The sequence below is a fragment of the Typha latifolia genome, chromosome 3 (genome assembly GCF_019914945.1).
Source record: "Typha latifolia isolate L0001 chromosome 3, TyphaL0001v2, whole genome shotgun sequence".
In the NCBI taxonomy this organism is placed as follows: Eukaryota; Viridiplantae; Streptophyta; class Magnoliopsida; order Poales; family Typhaceae; genus Typha; species Typha latifolia.
This window is the reverse complement of record NC_133088.1, coordinates 1,266,337-1,287,438: the sequence shown is the minus strand read 5'-3', so window position 1 is coordinate 1,287,438 and position 21,102 is coordinate 1,266,337. Positions and strand designations below refer to the sequence as shown.

Genomic DNA, 21,102 nt, shown 5'->3' with positions numbered 1-21,102 from the left:
ATTAAAATGGATCACTCACAAACTTAAGATCAATATTTTGGAAGGTAAAAAAATGCTTCAAAATTAAGCTGTTATAGTTATGACTACATTAAAATAGATCCTTTTAAATATTTAAATTTAGATGTTAACTATTCTAATAAATAGATTAAAAAATAAGTCTATTTTGATCAGTTAGTGACTGGAGTGAAGCAAGAGCTAAGCTTGGATATGAAAGTCTTGTTTCGTTTTCTAGAAGGTGAAACTAACTATACCATTTTATTATCCATGGATTTGGAGTGAACAACTCCCATTTTATTATCTATGGTTATTAAAAATTATCATTTTTTATAGTTGTCAAACTATAGTTAGCTGCTATGTTTCAAAAAAAAAAGTTGCTACATTAAGGGTCACGTCAGTGAAGTACATCACTGTTCAATTAACTTTTAAAAAAAGTACATCGCTGTTCTGGAAAGCAATTTAGTATTTTATTAATCCTAAATTAAAATAAAATCGCTAATAGAGAAAATGACTTTATAAAAAAAAAAACTCTCTTAGAGAGTATTTACGTAAGGAAATTTATACGATTGCTTAGGAAAAATTATAGTAATTTAATAGTTAGTTTAAAGAGTATAGTAGCACTAGAAGGGTCTAAGAATTAGGGGAAACAACAAATTAGTCACAAACTCCAAAGAGAGAAGGAAGAAGAGAATTCCAGTATATATGTATATATATTTACAGGAATAGACCTAAAATACTCTTCATGAACGAGCGAAAGTAGAGTTGTTAAGAAAGAAGGGATTTTCTGCAATGAAACTAGAGTGCTCATAGTGAAATGCAAAAAGAATCTCTAACTTTTTAATTTTGACCACTTCTCATTGTAAAGCTTCTGAATCCAAGCATAGATCAGCATCTTTTTTTTTTAACGAATATGAGCAGCCTACAAGTGGAATTCAGAAACATCACAATTTAATTAGACCATAATATAGAGAATAATTATATAACCATATGTACAGACTACCGCAAATTAATTGCTCATTTAAAAGAAAAGAAAAAAAAGGAAATGAAAAGGAAAGACAACCAAAACAAGCATGATGTGGAAGGTCCTAAAAAAGCCTTAGTGCCATCTCCTTAAGGAGAGTCTTCTTCTGTGTGGCAGTGATTACACCATTTGTTTCAGAATTTTCAAGCACATCAGTGATGATAGAAGCAGCATGACCGATAGGCTCCTCTGACACTCTCTTCAACATGAAGGCCTGTAGAATAAAAATTTATTAGCGAAATAGAAAAGAAAACATGAGGTTAGAATTTATGAACTCTACATACAGATGATGGAAAGGAGGGAGAGAACCTGGTCATGATGAGATATTTCCACAGTGCATGGCTGCTGGAACCATGGTTCTCCATCAACTTGAATTGGCATGGGAGCAGAGATCTCAATCTTTATGTAATGCCCTTGCACCAGCTTCCGTGCCCTAGAAAGCCCTACCTAGTGCCGCAATCTTGGTTAAAGTTCTATAACTCTTGTTGATATCAAGTCTTAATCAAACACAAGATTGCTTCCAACAGAGTGAAGATATGCAAACTGGGTGATGGTATTTACAGCAGTAATATGAACACAGCTGTATTAAGGGTGATGAGAAAAGAAGGATGTGGACATCCGTCATATGAACAACTTTGTTTGATTACCTGAAGCTTTCCTAGATGCCACATTCCAGTAAAACTGACAACTTCAAGCATTTTGTCATGCATTGATTGTGGGCTGAAATACTCAGAAGTATCATCATCCTCATTTTGCCACAATTCAACTCCTCCCATGTAACTTCCAATGTTGGCAACAAGAACACCTTCTGAATCCTGTAAAATGAGGGGATAAAAGATGATTTAATATCAACTTTTGTAGCAATGAACTGTTACCTAGAAGGTAAATGTGATCTAATTCATGAGCAGTAAAACCTGACAAGTATCAACATTAAGTTGCCTGTTCAGGAGTAGGGAAATTAAACAGAAAGACTTTTAAGTTAGTTGATCTAAGAAGTTCTGGATGAAGGGTAACCAGGACTCTCCAGAGGCCTCAATTATCTTGATGGTATGCAAAGTCACTGTCAGAAGATTATGTTTTTTCAGAAGACAAGTAGCTGATTTTTTCAGAGAGGGAATGATTTATACATGAACTGACATTATCGGCCATATGAAATTTAGAAGACGCACCTCAGGAATGTCAATCTTGGAACCATCTACCTCAAGCCTGATTTCTGATGCAAAATCAGCAAATGTCCTACCCATAATGTTCTTTGCCCCTTCTCTTGCATAGAGTATTTTATTCATAAACTGCACAGAGAAATGCAGATTTCAGTGCTGATTCCTAGAAGAGCCGAGGGATACAAATCTCTGAGATACTCAACTGACAAGAAAGTAGCTGTTCAATAAAATGACATATTTATTTATTTACATGACATGTAATACTTACATGAATAACTCTTTTCAGATTTCCTAAAAACTAGATATAAATTAGGTAGTATGACAACAAACTAAGATTTTTTATTTTATTTTTTGCGCTAAAGCTCACACCTAGGGGAAAAAATAGCTATTTGATGCAAGAAACACTTCAAATATGTATACCGGAGAACATGGATTAAATAAGATGCAATGTAGAGAACTTCTGCAAGTTCAGTTGAGCAATTCAACTGTTAATTGATAGAAAAACCTATTTGAGAAAATATCAACATAGAGGTAAGGATAACATGCCAATAAAAGTGGGAAAAAAATCAGACAGGAATACACATACCTGATTGTAGAACATTTCAGGGTTTTCTTCACGCAGATTATGGATGTCTAAAGCAACCTTTGCATCACAACCAACGCCTGATAAATTACCAATGCAACATTATCCACTGATAATTTACATTCCCAGCAAAGAAATTGCAACACGCACCAAAATAATTGTTCATAAACTTTGGAGGTGAGAAAAGCTTGGCTTGCATATTTTTAATTGTGATGTTCCACCTGTCCATGATAGTAACTGCGGCATGTTCTACATGATGTAAAACATAATATAAACCTCCTCGCTTCTCGACAGCACCAAGACCACCACCCCATGATAACACTCTTGCAAGATCATTTCCAGTACCAGCTGGAAGTATTGCAACAGGGGGAGGAGATTCAAATTTTTGTCTGTCTATGGCATCTAGAACCCAACCAACAGTGCCATCTCCACCACAAACAAGAACTCTGAAATGAGATACCTTTCTGAACAAAGCTAAACCAGCTTCTGGTCCTTGTGACTTACTCAACTCAAAGACCTGCAGAAATAAGAAAAAATTAGCAAAATAAGGAAAATACTAAATCTAGACTGGAAAGAAAAACTATGCAAGGAAACTATGGTCAGTAGAGACTAGAGATAGCACAAAAAATGTCTAATCAAGATCTCCAGAATTTCAGATTTTAGATATGCATGAAGCAGGTTATGCGATGTCTTGGAGCACTGGAATTGACTCAATACAGCATTGTGTGGAAGAGAACAGAATGGATGCAGATCAGAGGATATCATGTCCATACCAAGAATACATTTTCCTGCAAACATATATCTGCATATTGATGGCAGTTTGATACAAAAGGGATACTAAAAGTTGGCACTTGGCAACTTGTGTTAGTTCCATTTCTCTGGATTTGGCAATGAATCCATTATCAACTAAAATCCATTTTAGTTTTATATGTATCAAAAAATAAGTGTGTGACTACTTAAAAGTTGGCCTAATAAAATATCAAGAAATAATAAATTGGTGATTCAAAGTTTAGAACTAGGGATTCATATTAATTTGATCCATAATTGTTTTATGAGATACTAAGCAATACAGATATTTGAATATTTATTTGGATAGACATTTAAATCTTTATCCCTATCCAGATAACACTGCCAACTTACACATCTACATCCATATTCAACTAAATTTAGATGTTGCTGGATTGAATTGCTCCAATAGAAAACATTTCAACCAGTAACATGAAGAATCAAAATAATCTGACTTTCAGAAACTCATGGGTACCCCAAAGCTAAAGGCTCCAAATAGCTCCTAAGTTAGAGAGGGGGGTTAGTTTAGTGTCCCAACCTGTACTGGATTTAGAAGAATGTGCAGACGCTGCTTTAGAAAACCACCACGCTGGGCACCGCTTCTCTTGTTAATAAATACTAGCAATGGCCTAGCATCAGAAGGCAAAACATTCAGTTCATACTTCTCATTGTTTAGTATCTGAGATTCCTCATGTTGAACATGTGACATGCTTCCTCCTGTATCCAATTCCATCTGCTCAATGGAATTAGTATCATGTTTAGCATTGTGATGGTTCTCAGTTTCATGAGAGATCTTGGGTTTTTTCTGAGCATCTTCTTTCCTCTCAATGGATAAGTCTATAGTTTCTCTGCTGTCAGAACCAGCAGGCAGCTCAATACCTTGTTTATACTTTTTGCTATGACTCTTGATTCGTTCCCGTACTGTGGATGCCAACTCATTTGCTCCATGAGTAATAGAGCTCAAAATTCCAGTAGCTCCAGCTCGAGTCAATTCCTTTACACAAAGAGGAGACAAGATGAGTCGTCTAAATGGGCCCAAGTCACATATATCACCTGTCTTCTTTGCCAAGCTGGCATGACAATCAACATGCACTAGCTGTTGACACCACATGCAATACCAGGTTGGGGAGCCACCGAGGAAAGTTACACTACAAGGTTCTTCACAATAGCAACAAAAGGAAGCATCTTCAGATCTATCTGCCATCTCTATCCATTGTACAGCCCACTGGTGGATTACATGGTTAAATCCAGCCATAGAAACACATTTACAATCTTTATGTGCATTTTTTGAGCAATTAATGTGTGCAGTTGCACCACAAATATCACAACGGTGGATATTCTCCCCAAGATACTGAGGTGGTGAAACAGATACCAAGCATACACAACATTTTAGACCTTTGGCTTGAGAACAAGATTCTACTTTCCAAACATGGGAAGCAACAGGGACTTTATTTTTTAATTTCCGGTACTTCTTTGACCTTGCTCTAACAGCCTTCACCAAGCTCAGGCTAACGTTTTGCTTCAACTGATTGATAGCATAATATAATGTAAAAGCTCCAATAAAGGCCACAGTAAGGGAAGCAACAATCAATGGCCAAGTTTCTGAGACATCAAGTGAGGTGATGTTCCACTTAGGATGCAACATCCTGTATCTATCTGCATAGTCGCCCATATTTGAGATGTAGCAGCTGCAATATATTCACTCTTTCAAAGAGAGCGTAATTCTGCTTCATATATAAATAACAAAATATTACTACCAAACAAAGAGTTCAAATACATAAAAAATCAGGATGAGAATGTACAGATAAATCATAACCCACAAAAACAACGAAAATGGATATTCTAAATTCTATCTTTCTAGCCGTAGACCAATTGTAGTTCTGCAAAAAGAAGAAAAAACTAAAATGACAAGATTGAAAACTAAAGAGTGCATGAAGGTTCCCAATGAATAACCCAATTAAATACTAGAGAGGTGTGGAAATGAATCAAATTCGTCTTCAGTTGGGCATTTGGACGGCTCTTTAAGCATTTGAATGGAGTCCTTTACTTCATGATTCGGATGGGTTCACTATTTTAGGTGTTCGAACGGACCTCCAGATGTTTAAATGGGTATTTCCAAAAAGCAAGCGTTTTACATACGTTCAAAAGAGCTTTGAACAGTTTTGTGAAAGACAGAGCTCATCATTAGGCATCCGAATGCCCAGGAATTGTGGGTTAGGTTTTCTTGAAAAAACCTATATATTGCTTGTTTCTCCTTGGTATTGTATGAGCGTGACAACATTGTGAAAAACCTAGAGAGCTTTGTAGAGAGAAGAAAAGGAGGAAGAAAACAAAGTTCTTCGTTTTGGATTGAGAAGACATTCTCCCCATTATAAACTCTTTTTTCTACAGTGAATATAACTCTGATTGGGTGAGCCATGTAAAATCTGTCTCCTTGATTGTGATTATTTTTCATTCTTTTTGCTTTCCGTGTTTCGTCTCTCAACAAGAGGACATACTTAGCAATTCTAAACAGAGCACACGGGTGCCAGGTAAGGACCAAATCTGATTAATGCTAAAGTCAATATAAGCTAACTTCTCCATGACGAAATAGCCTCTTCTGTCTTGCTCTTCAATAATTTCCCTGCAATTTGAAGATCCTTTCTCCAGTTCAACCACAGATCTACTTTCCTATTGTCTCCTCTCTCTCTCCCTCTCCCTCTCTCATATATATATATATATATATACAAATCTTTGCAGTTCCACGAGCATCCGAAAGAAGTTCAATACTTGATAAATCCGCTTAATTCCATTTAAAACATCTAAATCGCAAGATTCGCCGCATTAAGAGAAGGATTCAACTACTTTCCTGAAAAAAAGAATTCATTGAATCGGCTTATTTAATCTATAGAACTATTGCTAGATTGAAACCAAGCAGTCCATTTTATTGTAGAATAAAATTATCAAATTTTGCAGTACAGTAGGCACAGAAGAATTAATCATCCAAAAAGGAACAAGAAAGAGACGAAATCGAGGCCCAAATCCAAATCAATTTACTCCATGGCGAACTATTTTAACCAACCTCCAACTTCCACTTCGAAATCGAATAAGCAAACGAGGCGAGATCTTACGAAGTCGGGGGGAGGATCGTCAGAGAAACTACTCCGATCGGAAATTTAGGGCTTCGAGCGAAATCCTTCGAATCCCACCTCGTTAGCACTTTTCTCCGGACTGGATGGTTCTCAGTTCTCACGGTGGTAATGCTTTGATTCGTTTACCACTCTCAGCGGCAACGCTTTTGGAAAGGCGGAAAGGCGGGTCATAACTCACGAGAGCGGGGGCCTTACGCAGTTACACTACCCCAATAAATTCCCAAACCCTCCGTAGCATCGGATTCGGGTAGTTAAAGAATTCGAGCCCGGATCCATTTAACTTTGGCTGATTCGTTAATTTTAGAAGCTATTGTTGCTATAGTAAAGAATAAGTTCACTTAGAATTTTAAACTATTATTATTTTATATATATAATTTTTTTTTCAATTTAAAAATATATATCGATAATAAAAAAATTCAGAGAATTTATGAATAAGTTCAGGTATAAATAGAATAATCCCTTGTAGTTATTTGCAAAACTCAATACGCAAAGTATACAAACTTCTATGCGTTAAACACGTGCTTAATTAATAACTACTCTTATTTTTTCGAAAAAATACCATAAAATCGTGCTTATAAACAGCTAAAATCTCGCGAATAGAATTAGGCGGCTTAAGCCGCTCTTAAATCACTAATTCACCCCCCTCAACAATACTAGCCGTTACAGTGTGCAGCCAACGTTCCAATTCCTCCTTCCTCTGCGCTCCCTAACCATCTCGCTCTTATCTTCCTCTGCTTTATATTCCGATCATTATTACTTCCAATTCTACATCTGTTTAAATCCATTTCTTCCGCTATAATCGACTCCCGAACCCGTTTTGATGATCACGAGCACCAGAATGGGGACTCCGGCGAAGAAATCTAATGGCCGGAGAATTCAAACCTCGCAAAGCTGGAAGCTTTCTGAGAATTCTGATCCAAATCTTCTGAATTCGGCTCGCTCGCGGAGACCCATAAGTTCTACCAAGCCCAGGATAAGAATTTCGTCGGAAGATAAGAAATTTGTTGCCACCAAGAAGAATTCCTTGGAATATTTAAAGGATTTTGATTCAAAGAAGAATTGCCAAGTAGTCTGCAAGGCTCCTCGCGCACCGTTAGAAGATTTCTTCGCAGAAGAACAGCGATTCAGAGTCGCCGTCTCGTCGCCGACGAGTGCTGATGAATCCAACGCTGGATCAAATGAATCAAAACAGAGTTGGGTCAGCGGGGAAATCTCCGTTGTCAAAGATCCTAAGCACAGTTCAAAGATGAGCAGTGTGATGCTGGACGAAGACATGAGCAGTATACCGGCGCCCGGGGCCGGACGAGTGATGCATTTGGTGAAGGCATTTGAAAGGCTTCTCTCCCTCTCAAATGATCATGAAGGGGAATATAAAGAGGAAAGGAAGAGGAGAGTGATGAATTGGGCTTTGCCTTGTATGCAACAACCACCAAGAGCCGAAGAAACTGAGCTTTTGTATTCTCCTGTTTCTTCCTCATCGGAGTTTACCCCACCGAACGACTTCGAAAGAGATTGCCGCGAGCGATCTTTGGCGGCAGACAGCGGTGCCGATAGGTTATGTTGCATTGAGTTCAATCTAGAAATTTATTAGATTTCTTCCATAGATGCATATTGATTCAAAATCTATGTTGAACAGGAGAAATAGTACGTCGGATGGATGGCAAAGAAATATAAGTAATGTATGAGAAGTCTCATCTGTTTGTTGTAATTCTAGACTATGATTGCTAGGTGCGACTAATTATGCTCATATTTTTTACATTTCTTTGTAAATTCTAGAGCACTAATTCCTCAGGAAGGAGGTGGAATAGGAAGCTAAGAGTTACAAGCCAGCAGCCATTCAAATTAAGAACTGAGGTACCTTCTATATATATATGCCACCATTATCAATTCTTATGTTGAAAATGATCGTCTTCATAGCTACTGGATGCCAATAATTGTGAAATGGCATTGATTTCTTGAATATTTTTTTTATTCAACTGTTTATAATCTGATTGCATTCATAGCAAAGAGGAAGGATAAAAGAAGAGAATTTCCTCCACAAAGTGAGGGAAATATTGGAGGAGGAGGAGAAACTACGCGTACCAATCGCACAAGGTCTTCCATGGACCACAGATGAACCTGAGGTATGCCATTACAAATTTCGATTTTACTGAACTTATTTGTTCATTGCTGAAAATATCTCTAGTTGCAATCTCACAGGCATGCACACACCTTTTTCTTCAGCCACAAAGACAGTAAGGACAGAGTCTCCATGATCACTCTTCCTCTTCATTTTCTTTTTCATGCATTAGAATTAGATATTTTTCTATGTTTCATTCAGCATACGCTGACCAAAAATTTTTAAAAAAAAAGAAAAAAACTTTGTGCCGGAAATGGACAAAAATACTAGCCTTGACCACTTAAAACATTTGATGAAACATAGTGCTTGTTGAAGCCTCCAGTAAAGGAACCAACCGAATCGATCGATTTCATCCTTCACACTGATGCGCGCGCTGCTGAACGCGCTGAGTTTGATCTTCAAGTAAGTAATTCATGAGACCATGAAATTAATTGCTGAAATCTTATCTCCTCAGAGGTATAAAAATTATTTTGATGACCTCTGTCATTTACTCCCTCAGGTTGCTGAACATATAAGCCTCATTGAGCAATGTAACAAGGAGAAAGAAAAGCAGCAAAAGGTATGAATCATAGATCCAAAAGGACATTTAGAGTAAAGGCTAGTTTTATGCATGTGATGTATCAGATTATGTTACATTATCTTTATATAGATGGAAGAAGAAGAAGAGATCCATAGGCTCAGAAGGGAACTTGTACCAAGAGCTCAGCCCATGCCAAAGTTTGACAGGCCCTTCATCCCAAAAGTGTCAGGACTCTATTCTCCCATCTAATTCATTCCATTTTGATCTGTCACAACTTATTAAATATTATTTGATCTGCATTCAAGGTCATCGAGGCCAAGGACAATTCCAAAGGAGCCAAGGTTTCAAGCCCGACTTCTAAGGCATGGTAAGCCTTATCGTGTAATTCTTTTTCATGTCTTATAATTTTAATGGCATCTTTCATTGAGACTGTGTTTTTGTTGGCAGATAAAATTTCTTCTGCAATCAAGAAGAGTTAATAGTATCATCTCCTCATTAGAATGATTTAAAAGGATTTACCAAGATGTAAATTCTTGCAGCTAATTGGTGTTGGATTAAATTTAGACTATCACCATGCCTGCGTTCTCCATCCTGGGAACAAACCAAGGTTTATTATCGCAGGTGGAAGCTAAATGAAAGAATGAACTTGATTACAAAGTTGTAATATTATTAATTTTTTTCCTAATTTTATAAATTATTTACATGCATATCCAATGATCTTTTAATTCATTTTTTAGAATAACTGGACTGATATCGTGTCAATTTGGAATACTTGTTTTTTTTAATAAAAATAAGTGATTCAAAACTCCGTGTCTTTTTTTTTATTATTATTATTTATATTCTTCTTTATCAATATTTATTAATTGATCTATGTTTTATATATATTTTTTAATCATTAAAAACACGCGAGTTAAACTTAATTCGAGAATATTCCATCACATATAAAATTAAAAAAAATATAAATGCCTAAATTATTCTTCTTCTTTCCTAACCCTATATATCTTCTTCTTTCTAAACCCCACGCCCCTTTTTTAATCTCACTTCCTCGGTTTTTTATAATTTAGAGTTTTTATCACAGTAAATATAAAGAGAGAAAATAAGAGAGATCAACAAACTCTTAGTCTTTTGGAGAAGATCTATCAACAATTATTGCCAGAGAAAAGAGTTCGTCGGAGAAGATGAATGATTGCCGCTAAATTCTAATGCAGAGAAGATGAGTTTATTGAAATGCATTTGACTTTTTACGCTTATAGTTAACTTAACTAATGTATATGATTACCTTCTGTTAATGAGATTAATATTAGAGTGTTTTTAGGATTAAATTTATGGGGTCGAATGATAAATATTAACAAGATGGTGTGTAAATGTAATTGATAATTAAAATGAAATACACAGTGTTTTTTTTATTAATTTCCCAAATAATTTTATTGTTTAAAGAGAGACGAATTTATGCGAACCTACTATTTCATATTATAATATTATTGTATACTTGAGAACTCAAGCAATTGATGCATAGAATAAACCGATGAGATTATACAAAAAGAACCAGCAATGATTTGCAGCTTGACATTCTCGCTAGATCGCGTTAGAACTGTTTGCCCTCAAAGTTCTGCCCGAACTGCCAGTTCGCCGGCGCCACGTCATCCGACTCCACCATCCTGCCGTCGCTGGTCGTCACCTGGAACGACAAGCTCTGCCCGACGAGCTGCACGTTCGTCTGCCAGTTCTGCCCCCAGTTCCTCGTCATCGCTATCCAGCCGGTACTCGACCCCTTCACCGACACCGCCGTCACGTCTCCGGCCCCGGCCACGTTGTACACCAGCGCAAGTATCCAGTAGGGGTTGCCCTTGATCTCGAACCGGATGCCGCCTGTCTTGACGCATGTGACGCGGCGGAATTGGACCGGGACGATGCCGGCATGGTAGTCCTTGACGATCTTGACGAACATGGGCATGGAGAGGTCGAAGTGCTTGCGAGGGGGGTTGCACCACCCGCCGTCGTCGTTGGGCTTGGAGTCATTCGGGGGGCAGAAGTTGGTGGCCGTGATGGTGATGGTGCCCGGCGCGCACCACTCCGTCGAGTTGAAGCACTGGATCTCGAAGCAGGCACCGCAAGTCTGCCCGTTGTTGAACAACACCGTGCTCAGGGCCGCCGTCTCCAGGCCGTAGCCTTGCTTGAAGAGGTCGCCGTAGCCGCAAGCTCCCTCTGCATAAGTAACAAAATATTCTCACTTCCGCCGTATCTATCTATCTATATTTTAATCGGACACTTTTGAACTTATTTGCTTATGATCGAGTTGGATCGAGGAGAGAGAAGCTTACGCATGGTTTCTCCTCCAGACATATCCCCGTAGAAAGTAGCAAACGCATTGTCCCAACCTTGGGCCAATGCTTTGGAGAAAAGCAAAGCCATGGCCAGAACTGCAACACAAACCACACCCATATTCATGTTGAAACCCGAACTTTTACTCTCTTTTACTGCGTTTGATAGAACCAACTTACACTAACCGCAATTTATAGGCACGAGTTAACACGAGAGAGAGAGAGATAGAGAGAGAGAGAGAGAGAGAGAGAGAGAGAGGGAGACGGAGACTAGATAAGTTTGAAAATTAATTTCAACCATTTTGGCAAGTAATTAAGTTATAGATGAGGAATATGGAATGCTTAGTGTGATCATTATGACATAAAAGACAATTATCTAATCATCACTTGCTATTTTGAGAGGTTCAGTTTCCTTCTACTGACTATTTGAATTGCTGGCTCGAGCTGGCTTTCTATGAGGTGAGTAATCTACTCTGACTATTTATTTTACTCTAATTCACATTCCACCGCAACTTTAACCGCTTTCAATTTGTGCAGCTAAGCAACACAAAGTGTTCAATTTGTTTCTCATTTAGTACTTATCAATTTTTTTTGAATTGTTTGACATATAATAAGTCTGTCATAATTAACCTACATATGCATATCTGGGTTGTTTAGTTTTTTGTATTTAGAAATACATAACTTGTTTGATCAATTGTATTTTTATAATGTTGTATTTATTAAACACATATTTAGTTAGTTATATTTTATAATGATATATTTAGTAAACAAGTGCTTAACTAGAGGAGAATAGAATATAGGAAAGAAAAAAATGAATTAGGGTTAAGGGCCGAAACGAGAATAGAGGAGATTTGAGAGATGAATTGGAGTTGAGTTAGGATCGAAATGAGAGAAGAAAGATGAGTAGAGAGTTGGGTTGAGGTTGAAATAAGATAAAAAAGATCAAGTTGGAATGGCTAGATGTAGTTTTTTAATATTTATTTGATTTAAGTAGATACTAAAAGACTGTATTTGAGTCTAATTAATTTTTTACAATATTATTTTTTAGATTGGTAGACTAAATCAAACAATTATTTTTAGATTAAATATTATATCTATTAATGCAGCACTTAGAAAAACTTTCAATCAAACAATCCTATAATATTTTAATGAAAAATCTATCAAGTATTAAATCCAGCGTCATAGTATCTAAGCTATGAGAGCAAAGAACAAAAGCAATGCCCAAGAAATGAAAATGGCAGAGAGCTTGGAAATTAACTCAATTTAGCATACAACAATGGCCAATATCTCCATTCCCCCCATGAAGCATATCATTACTTTGCCATAGAAACACCCTCCATGCTCTAATCATCTTAACGACAATATGGAAATTCTCATATGAACTCCCTCCCTCTTGGATGCTCCTACCGGAGATCTCCTTCCACATCGTGGCCCTCTTCTTCATTTCCTCATCCCCAAGCAACTCCTCCACCTTCCCCTTGACCTACTCCATAGTTGTGATCCCTTTTGCATCAGGAATCATCTTCAAACCAATCTTCCACACATGGCAGATGTAGCTCTGGTTAAAGAACTGATCACAGAAGTAAGGCCAACATAAGAAAGGAACTCCATTTCTCACCCCTTCCATAGTTGAGTTCCATCCGCAACGACTCAAGAAGTATGTAATAGAAAGGTAATCTTGTTAAAAATTGGCTCAAATTCAATTTCAGCAAATTTTCAGCATATATCAATATTTCCCTCCTTGACCTGCTCCAAGGCCCATTCGAACGCGGGCTCCAGACAAAGAGTAATCTGTGATGCAAGTGTTCGAATAGCTCCAACCGCATTTGAACGCGAGCCAACCTAAGAGCAGACTTTTTGCAGGTGTTCGAACGACCCCCTCATATGTTTGAACGCCCCTTTGTTTCTGCTGTATTGATATTGGGCACGTTTGAACGCGCCCTCGAGGGCGTTCGAACACGACATAAAAAATCTTCAAATTTGAACCTGACTATAAATAATAAAGAGAGTTTTTTAGGGTTAGCAGTTGGAAGAACATTTATGAGGGTTGAGCCATCATTGTAAAAAAAGTGATTTGAGTTGTTAAACTCTTTGTGAGTGAGATATTTGCATAGTAAATAAGATTGCTCCGCCTGTGGACGTAGGCATATCGCTGAACCACATAAATCTTGTCTCTCTCTCTCTATTGTCTCCATTATTTCCATTGTTGGTGATTGCTTATATTAGAGTATTAATCCATGATTAAAACTTGCTTAGGGCTTTTTCTATCACCATTAACCTCTCTTTGGAGTTTTTTCAAGCATTGCATTGGTTTTCTTTCACTATTCTCATTTGAGCTATTTGGGGTGAAGGTCTTGCTTCCCCTTCTTCACCCACTTGGGTATTTTGTACAACAAAGCTAGTACTTGTTGTTGAGGAGACCAACTCAGTATCTTCCCATGGCCTGTGACTCGAGCCCGAAAATATTGTAACCATTCCTGGCTCAACTGGTTTGTGGAGTCGGGCCTAACGACCCACGGAAACGGTGGACCTGATAGCTCGAGCCCGTGTGGGAGTTCTTGGAATTGAACCTCATCAAAGACTCTGATACTACCAAAGGCAGCATAGACTACAGTCTACAGAGTTAGATTGGTGTTCATCCAGCCAATTCATGCAGGTCAGGTCGGGCTTTTCAAACCGTTTGCCGGCGAGCAGCGGCCCGATGGGTAGTATATTGGGGAAGTGAGTGAAGGTAGAAGACTCAAACTCATGGAAGGAATTGCTTGGCTGATACGGACTACGAGCTAGTCGGTACATGGTCTTCTGCCCTTGGGAGTCGCCGGCTTTGTTCCTGAGGAAATGGGTGGCATCACAGGCTTCAGTTGGAATATCTCTTGCCTAATTGGTAGACCTGCATGCATGGATTGCAGCTAATGATCTCAGTACTAGAGAATAAGATTCACGACTCCTCTCTAATTTTCTTTTTAGAAGCAGCAAGAAAAGGAAAAAGAAGAAAAAGCTTACCTTTGTCATTAATTACTGCATCTTCTATCATCTTTGGAATGCTCATGATCACTCCAAGCGAAGCGGCGGCGGGAAAATTGAACGCGGCGACCCGCAACCCCATCCTCTTCGGCAAAGCGAATGACCACCCCATGCCCTCGTCCGCGATATCCACGTCATCTTCTTCTCCTCCGACTCAAGGTTCGCTCTTCTCACCTCCTCCAAGTGCTTCTCCGTGGTGGTCGTGAAGCCGTCGACCAAGCGCGCGAGATTGTTTTGGTCTTCGCCTGGTTCCAGTCCATCTGGAACAGAGACTCGACGTATGCCTCGGAGCTCCTCCTCTTCGTCTCCTCCTTTGTTATGCAAGGCGGCGACGACTCGGTCGTGGTTGAAGCCGGTGTTGACGAAGGTGACCATGAAGCCTTCAGCCACCTCTTTGGGACAGTGGGAGAGTTCCATGAGGGGGGATGACATGGCCCTAGCTAAGATTTGGCTTGAAATTAATTTTGAGCTTAGCTTAGGGTTCAGGCTCGACTCGGCTCAAGTCGAGTTGGGACTGATCGACCTCGAGCCTAACCTGCTAAGCTATAAAACAATCTAAGAATTTTTCTAAGCCGAACCAGAAACTATTAAATATATCCAGTAATATTAATAAATCTTATAATTGAGCAGAGTCTATCTAAGATCTAACAGAGCTCACTCAGGAGATTAAAAATAAAACTCCCACTCTTTTTGATTTTTGGCGTCCCATCCTACCTGCCTCGTTCTTAACCTTCCACCCACTCTCCTGATTCTCTGTTCCTTTAAACTTCTCAATACCTCAGTCCAACTAACTACCCTCAGGTGGATGACCATGGCAGAGGGAAAATGAGTAGCAAAGTTTTGGCGACATATTTGGATAGAAATAAAAGAATATTCGCATGATACAAGGGAAAGGATTGGGAGGGCTTCATAAATAATATTAGAGCTTGTTCTTGTGCAGGTCCAGTCTATGGTAAGCGCGGATGAAAGAGAAGATGAATTTATAATTTCGAAGCAAAAGATCAAAAGAACAAGTTCTCATTGATATATGGTTTTGTTATTTATTTTTATAGGGAATGAAAACATAAAGTTCAGCTAAAAATGGTGTGTGTGTTATGCTATTTTCCGTTTTAACTTCATGTATTGGTTGGTAAATTATAACACAAATTAAGTTTCATGGAACAATAAGAGAAAGAAAGAAGAAGAGCAATTCCCAGGAAATGAAAATGGCAAAGAGCTTGGGAATTAACACAATTTAGCAAACAACAATGGTCAATATCTCTGATTCCCCTCCCATGAAGCATATCATTACTTCGCCATAGAAACAACCTTCATGCTCTCATCATCTTAACAAACTTTTGGAAATTCTCATATGAACTCCCTCCCTCTTTGATGCTCCTACCAGAAATCTCCTTCCACATCGAGGCCCTTTTCTTCATCTCCTCATCCCTAAGCAACTCCTCCACCTTCCCCTTGACCTGCTCCCTAGTTATGATCCCTTTTGCATCAGGAATCATCTTCAGACCAATCTTCCACACATTGCAGATGTAGCTCTGATTAAGGAACTGGTCACAGAAGTAAGGCCAACACAAGAAAGGAACTCCATTTCTCACCCCTTCCATGGTTGAGTTCCATCCACAGTGACTCAAGAAGCACGCAATAGAAGGGTGAGCTAGTACTTTTTGTTGAGGAGACCAGCTCACTATCCTCCCCTGGCCTGAGACTCGAGCCCGAAACTGTTCTAACCAGTCCTGGCTCGACTGGTTCGTAAAGTCGGGCCTAACGACCCATAGAAAAGGTCGACCGGATAGCTCGAGCCCGTGTGCGAGTTCTTGGAATTGAACCTGATCAAAGATTGTCAGACTGCCAAAGGCAATATAGACTACAGAGTTGGATTGCTGTTCATCCAACCAAGTCATGCAGGTCAGGTCTTCAGGCCAGAAAAGCCCGATAGGCTTTTCGAACCGTTCGCCGGCGAGGAGCGGCCCGATGGGTAGTATTTTGGGGAAGTGAGTGAAGGTAGAAGACTCAAGCTCATGGAAGGAATTGCTTACGATGATTTCAGCTAGACTAATTGCTTGGTTGTTATGGACTACGAGTTGGTAAATGGTCTTCTGCCCTTTGGCATCGCCGGCGTTGTTCCAGGAGAACTCCAACGTGCTGATGGGTGGCATCCCGGGCTTCAGTTGGAATATCTCTTGCCTAATTGGTTGACCTGCATGCACGGATTGCAACTAATGATCTCAGTACTAGAGAATTAAGATTCATGACTCCTCTCTGTTTTTATTTTTAGATTCAACAAGAGTAAAAAAAAAAAAAAGCTTAACTTCGTCATTAATTACTCCATCTTCTATCATCTTTGGAATGCTCAGCGTCACTCCAAGCAAACCGGCAGCGGGAGGATTAAAGACGGCGACCCGCAACCCCATCCTCTTCGCCAAATCGAACGACCACCCCATGCTCGCGTCCGCGACTATCCACGTCATCTTCTTCTCTTCCTCCTCGTCCGGCTCGCGGTTCTCTCTTATCATCTCCTCCAAGTGCTTCGCCATGGTGGTCGTGAAGCCCTCGACCAAGCGCGCGAGATTGTTTCGGTCTTCGCCTGGTTCCAATCCATCTGGAACAGAGACTAGACGTATGCCTCGGAGCTCCTCCTCCTCGTCTCCTCCTTTGTTAAGCAAGGCGGCGACGACTCGGTCGTGGTTGAATTCGGTGTTGACGAAGGTGATCTTGAAGCCTTCAGCTACCAAGAGGTGGGAGAGCTCCATGAGGGGGATGACATGGCCTTGGGCTGGGAATGGGAGGACCAGGAGATGAGGAGAGGCCATTACGGGCACTTTGGAGTTTGGATCGATCTTGAGCTGACACAAGTATAACAGTGTGGTGGTTGAACTACTACCACCTCTTTATGGATAAAACCAGCAGGTTCCACCACATTTTTGTCTTATCTTAGTCGAGATTTAAGGGACAACAAAATAACAATTTAAAAAGTTTCTGCCCTAGAAAATATTATTATTTTTATTTTGGATCTTCGATCGCTCCTACAAATGACTGGAAAAACGTCCTATAGACGAACAAATTGATATCTTGTTACTTCTTAGAGCCGCCATGATTTTATGACTTTTTATTATTATTTATATTTAGGATGAAGGTGAGGATGATGTGAGGGTAGGCCGCGCGGTCACGTGGACGATGGTGAGGGTGATAAGTTAGGCTATCAAGGCTATCGAGCCGAGCATGAGCGACTCTAGCTCATGCTCGACTCGAGATTAATTTTGAGCCAGTTTTAACGGCTTAGGCTCGACTCAGTTCTGACCGAGCCGAGCCGAGCCCGAGTCAAACCCAGGCCGCTTGTCAAGCTTGAGACCCTAGATACAAGAACACGTCTCACTCTATACTTTTTAGCACATATACTCATAAAAAATCTATTATTTGCTCGTATGTTTGATAGGCTCTGATAACAATTGTTAGGCTCTGATACTAATTTGATAAGATCTGGAACCAAAGATAGGCTACGCTAAGATTCTTTCAAGATCTGAATTTATTACAAAAATTAGTCCGCACAATCGAAGAAAAATATTCGTTAGATATTCTCCGGTAGTTAGATAATTACGAAACCAATTGGGTTGGATATATAACTTCCTAATCTACAACTTTCGTATTTATGCCCTTCACATATTCAAATTGTAGCAGTGACAAAAACACGGAATAACGTGGGTGATGATGGTGGTGACGGGTAGAGTAGATGTTAGGGTTATAGATGGGTATGAAGATGAGAGTGGATTGTGGAAGTGATTAAGGAAAGTAGACGAAGGAAACGAAGTGGTCGAGATCCCAAAGAAGAGGGGTGATTCGAAAGACGAGGGAGATTAAAAGCGAGGAGAAACCTTGCCAATGGTAGAGGTGGAAAGATGGTGAAGAAGGAGGAGTGAGGAGTCTAGAGAGAAGATAGGAGACAAGAAATCAAGAATCCAATTTCAATATGAAGTTGATTGCCATCCACATATTTATAGAGGCTAGCCAACAAGTCCTAAAATAATATGAAATCCTAATTCTAAAATATTCTCATCGATCGCGTTCGAACGCACTCAAAAAGCCCCTTATATGGATTTGCGAACGCGACACAGGCGTTCACAAATGTGGCCGTTCACAAGGCGTTCACAAGTGTTCACAAGTCGTTCACAATGTGTTCACAAGGGTTCACAAGTGTTCGAACGCGACTCCACCTGTGTTCGAACGCGACCTACAAGAATTTTTATTTTAACAAAAATAAACACTTAATGCAATAAGAAAATATCATAACTAAGTGTATCAATGTTCCTCTAAAATTAATAAATCATATACTCTCAAAACACAGTTTTTTTTAAAACCTTTATATATATATATATTTCCACCCCCCTCGTGCTTTTTTCTTCCACTGTCTTTCTCTCTCACTCTTCCATCTCTTCCTCTCTTTTCTTATTTCGAGCCGCCGAAGATCTTGTCGCGGACAGTAGATCACCAGAGCGTCGGCGGCCAATCAAAACCCCCTCACCTCAATTCTCGGGTCAGCCTCCTTCTCCCCTTTAAATTAATTTGAATATTGCTTAGTAAATCATAGTTACTTATAATATATTCATTTTTATCTTTGCGGAAGAAATTCGCTGGCCGGTGACTTTGGGTCAACTACCCACTGGCCCGGGAAGTTTTCCCGCATTAGCCTCTTGCCTTGGGTACCCACGGGGTGCATGGGAGGCAATGTCATGTCACCTCCCACGGCCAGGCTAGTGGTGGCCTCTTATATTAGCCTTGATCGACTCACCTCTTCACATGGAAGAGGTGGGTACTCGAGATGAGGGCTTCGAGCCCATTTTTACTAAGTTAGGAAGCTCCATAGCTATCGGCCATGGAGTTCCTCACTTCTCACCGTTGGCCACACCGGCCGATTGTTCAACCCCGACTTCAACCCAAGTCGATCCCATTTACTTTGGGAAGCTGGTGGAGCTTGGCTACTGGCGACGGTGATCACCGCAGCAGCAGCTTCATCTCCATCTCTCTATCTCAATCTTCTTCTCTAAAGGAAGATTGAGCTGGGTGGGGGTTTGATCCAACCCCCAGCCCAAGCCCGTTGTCAGCGGTGGACTGGGCTCGTGAGCCCAATCCACCCGACCCCTATGGGCTATGGGGTGGGCCGCGACCCATGCCCATAGGTAGCGGTGGATTGGGTTCAAACCAGTCCACCCAAATTTATTTTTGGTGGTTGTAGTGGTGGACTGGACTCGTAAACCTAGCCCACCCAATCTCTAGGCAGGCTACAGGGTGGGCCGTGGCCCACACCTTAGCCAACCTATTGTTCGGCCTAGTGGGTTGTGGGTAGGCCCGCACCGTAGCCCTCTTCCTTAACACTGATGTTGGCTAGGCCTTGAGCCCAACCCAACCTGTGAATCATAAGCAAGCTCTTAGTCTTTTAATATTTTTATAAATTTATGTTAGCTACCTTTCTAGATTTTTTTCAATCATGTTATTAACATAATTTAGGATAATACATAATTAAATTAGGCATTTGAATTTATTAATCATTTTAATTATCTTTGACATTTGCAAATGTGGATAATTCTAATTTTACCATAAATGACCAATTTTAATTAATATAAACTAATATATTAATAGGGAAGAATAAATGCAAGACCAAGTCACCTACCTCGACCTAGAAAATCAAACTTAATTTATACAACAAGTTAGTTAGTTCTATAAATTCATCATTCAGGAGGAGCCGACTATTTTGGAGAGTGAGACAGATTCCAGAGATATTTCAGGCGAGTTAGATCCTATATTAGTCTTCGAATAATGTTATTATTGTGATGATTATTACATATGTCATTTCTTACTTTATTAATTACTATTTATCGCTTAAGTATGATAGACCCATGCCTAGTTATAATACATATTACTTTGATGATCATGATATAATAAATAATATAAGTCATAGCACCGGCACGTATCTAGTCCCAACTAGGTAGTGTCCCTCTCACCCACTCAACTTGGGGTTAAGGGTATAATATAATATATAGTATTATATTAGCGATCTACACCTGATGTCGTTAGCTGGTGGAGCATTCAGGTGATTACACTGCCCTGTTTGGAGACTAGCCTAGGATGATATTAGTAAAATGTTTGAGAGGTAGGGTTATAATTCTAGCAGTACCCGAAGACACAAGGTTAGGGCGTCTATTGAGCTGTGAGCTCTTTCCCGTTGTATGTGATAATTCTGTTCTGTGCGATGATTTATTAGAGCGGTGATAATGTTGGTGATGATGGGCTTATGATTGGAGTCTTTAGTTTAATGACCACAGACAACCGGTCATATGCAGTGTCACTAAGCATATAGGAGCAATAATACCGCTAGATGACTAGTCCCCTTCTTTACTATGTTGTTTTGTAAAATATGATATTATTGACACGGTTGCTGTGTGGATTCTAAT

General features: G+C 39.6%; 4 protein-coding genes and 1 pseudogene across 7 annotated transcripts; 1 reads left to right on the top strand and 4 right to left on the bottom strand.

Annotated features, from left to right (window-relative positions):
• Nucleotides 1-938: 938 nt before the first annotated feature.
• LOC140785241 (diacylglycerol kinase 1-like) lies at nt 939-6,844 on the bottom strand. 4 transcript variants are annotated; one of them, XR_012108412.1, is made up of 8 exons: nt 6,658-6,844; nt 4,086-5,271; nt 2,912-3,278; nt 2,765-2,841; nt 2,188-2,307; nt 1,666-1,833; nt 1,328-1,461; nt 939-1,232 (listed from the first exon to the last, which is right to left on the bottom strand). XR_012108412.1 is itself a non-coding variant. In XM_073133027.1 (8 exons), exons 2-8 carry the CDS (start codon nt 5,217-5,219, stop codon nt 1,083-1,085), a joined length of 2,154 nt encoding a protein of 717 aa, XP_072989128.1. In that variant the 5' UTR covers nt 5,220-5,271; nt 6,658-6,844; the 3' UTR covers nt 939-1,082. The 4 variants fall into 4 exon arrangements, 3 of the variants coding, with proteins under 3 accessions (XP_072989128.1, XP_072989130.1, XP_072989129.1); XM_073133027.1 differs by having other exon boundaries at nt 1,328-1,465; XM_073133029.1 differs by having other exon boundaries at nt 1,328-1,465; nt 4,086-5,235; nt 6,658-6,820.
• Nucleotides 6,845-7,409: 565 nt separating this feature from the next.
• On the top strand, nt 7,410-9,974 carry LOC140784822 (microtubule-destabilizing protein 60-like). The gene is made up of 9 exons (XM_073132404.1): nt 7,410-8,232; nt 8,315-8,357; nt 8,455-8,532; nt 8,682-8,801; nt 9,101-9,199; nt 9,297-9,356; nt 9,447-9,541; nt 9,623-9,684; nt 9,765-9,974. The coding sequence occupies exons 1-9, from the start codon at nt 7,499-7,501 to the stop codon at nt 9,794-9,796; spliced, it is 1,323 nt and encodes a 440-aa protein (XP_072988505.1). The 5' UTR covers nt 7,410-7,498; the 3' UTR covers nt 9,797-9,974.
• Nucleotides 9,975-10,902: 928 nt separating this feature from the next.
• On the bottom strand, nt 10,903-11,759 carry LOC140783494 (expansin-A25-like). The gene is made up of 2 exons (XM_073130394.1): nt 11,639-11,759; nt 10,903-11,522 (listed from the first exon to the last, which is right to left on the bottom strand). The coding sequence occupies exons 1-2, from the start codon at nt 11,757-11,759 to the stop codon at nt 10,903-10,905; spliced, it is 741 nt and encodes a 246-aa protein (XP_072986495.1).
• A 1,137-nt stretch (nt 11,760-12,896) lies between these two features.
• On the bottom strand, nt 12,897-15,718 carry LOC140783493 (UDP-glycosyltransferase 83A1-like; annotated as a pseudogene).
• A 150-nt stretch (nt 15,719-15,868) lies between these two features.
• On the bottom strand, nt 15,869-17,539 carry LOC140783748 (UDP-glycosyltransferase 83A1-like). Its single transcript, XM_073130769.1, has 2 exons — nt 16,970-17,539; nt 15,869-16,858 (listed from the first exon to the last, which is right to left on the bottom strand). Exons 1-2 carry the CDS (start codon nt 17,467-17,469, stop codon nt 15,973-15,975), a joined length of 1,386 nt encoding a protein of 461 aa, XP_072986870.1. The 5' UTR covers nt 17,470-17,539; the 3' UTR covers nt 15,869-15,972.
• Nucleotides 17,540-21,102: the final 3,563 nt, after the last annotated feature.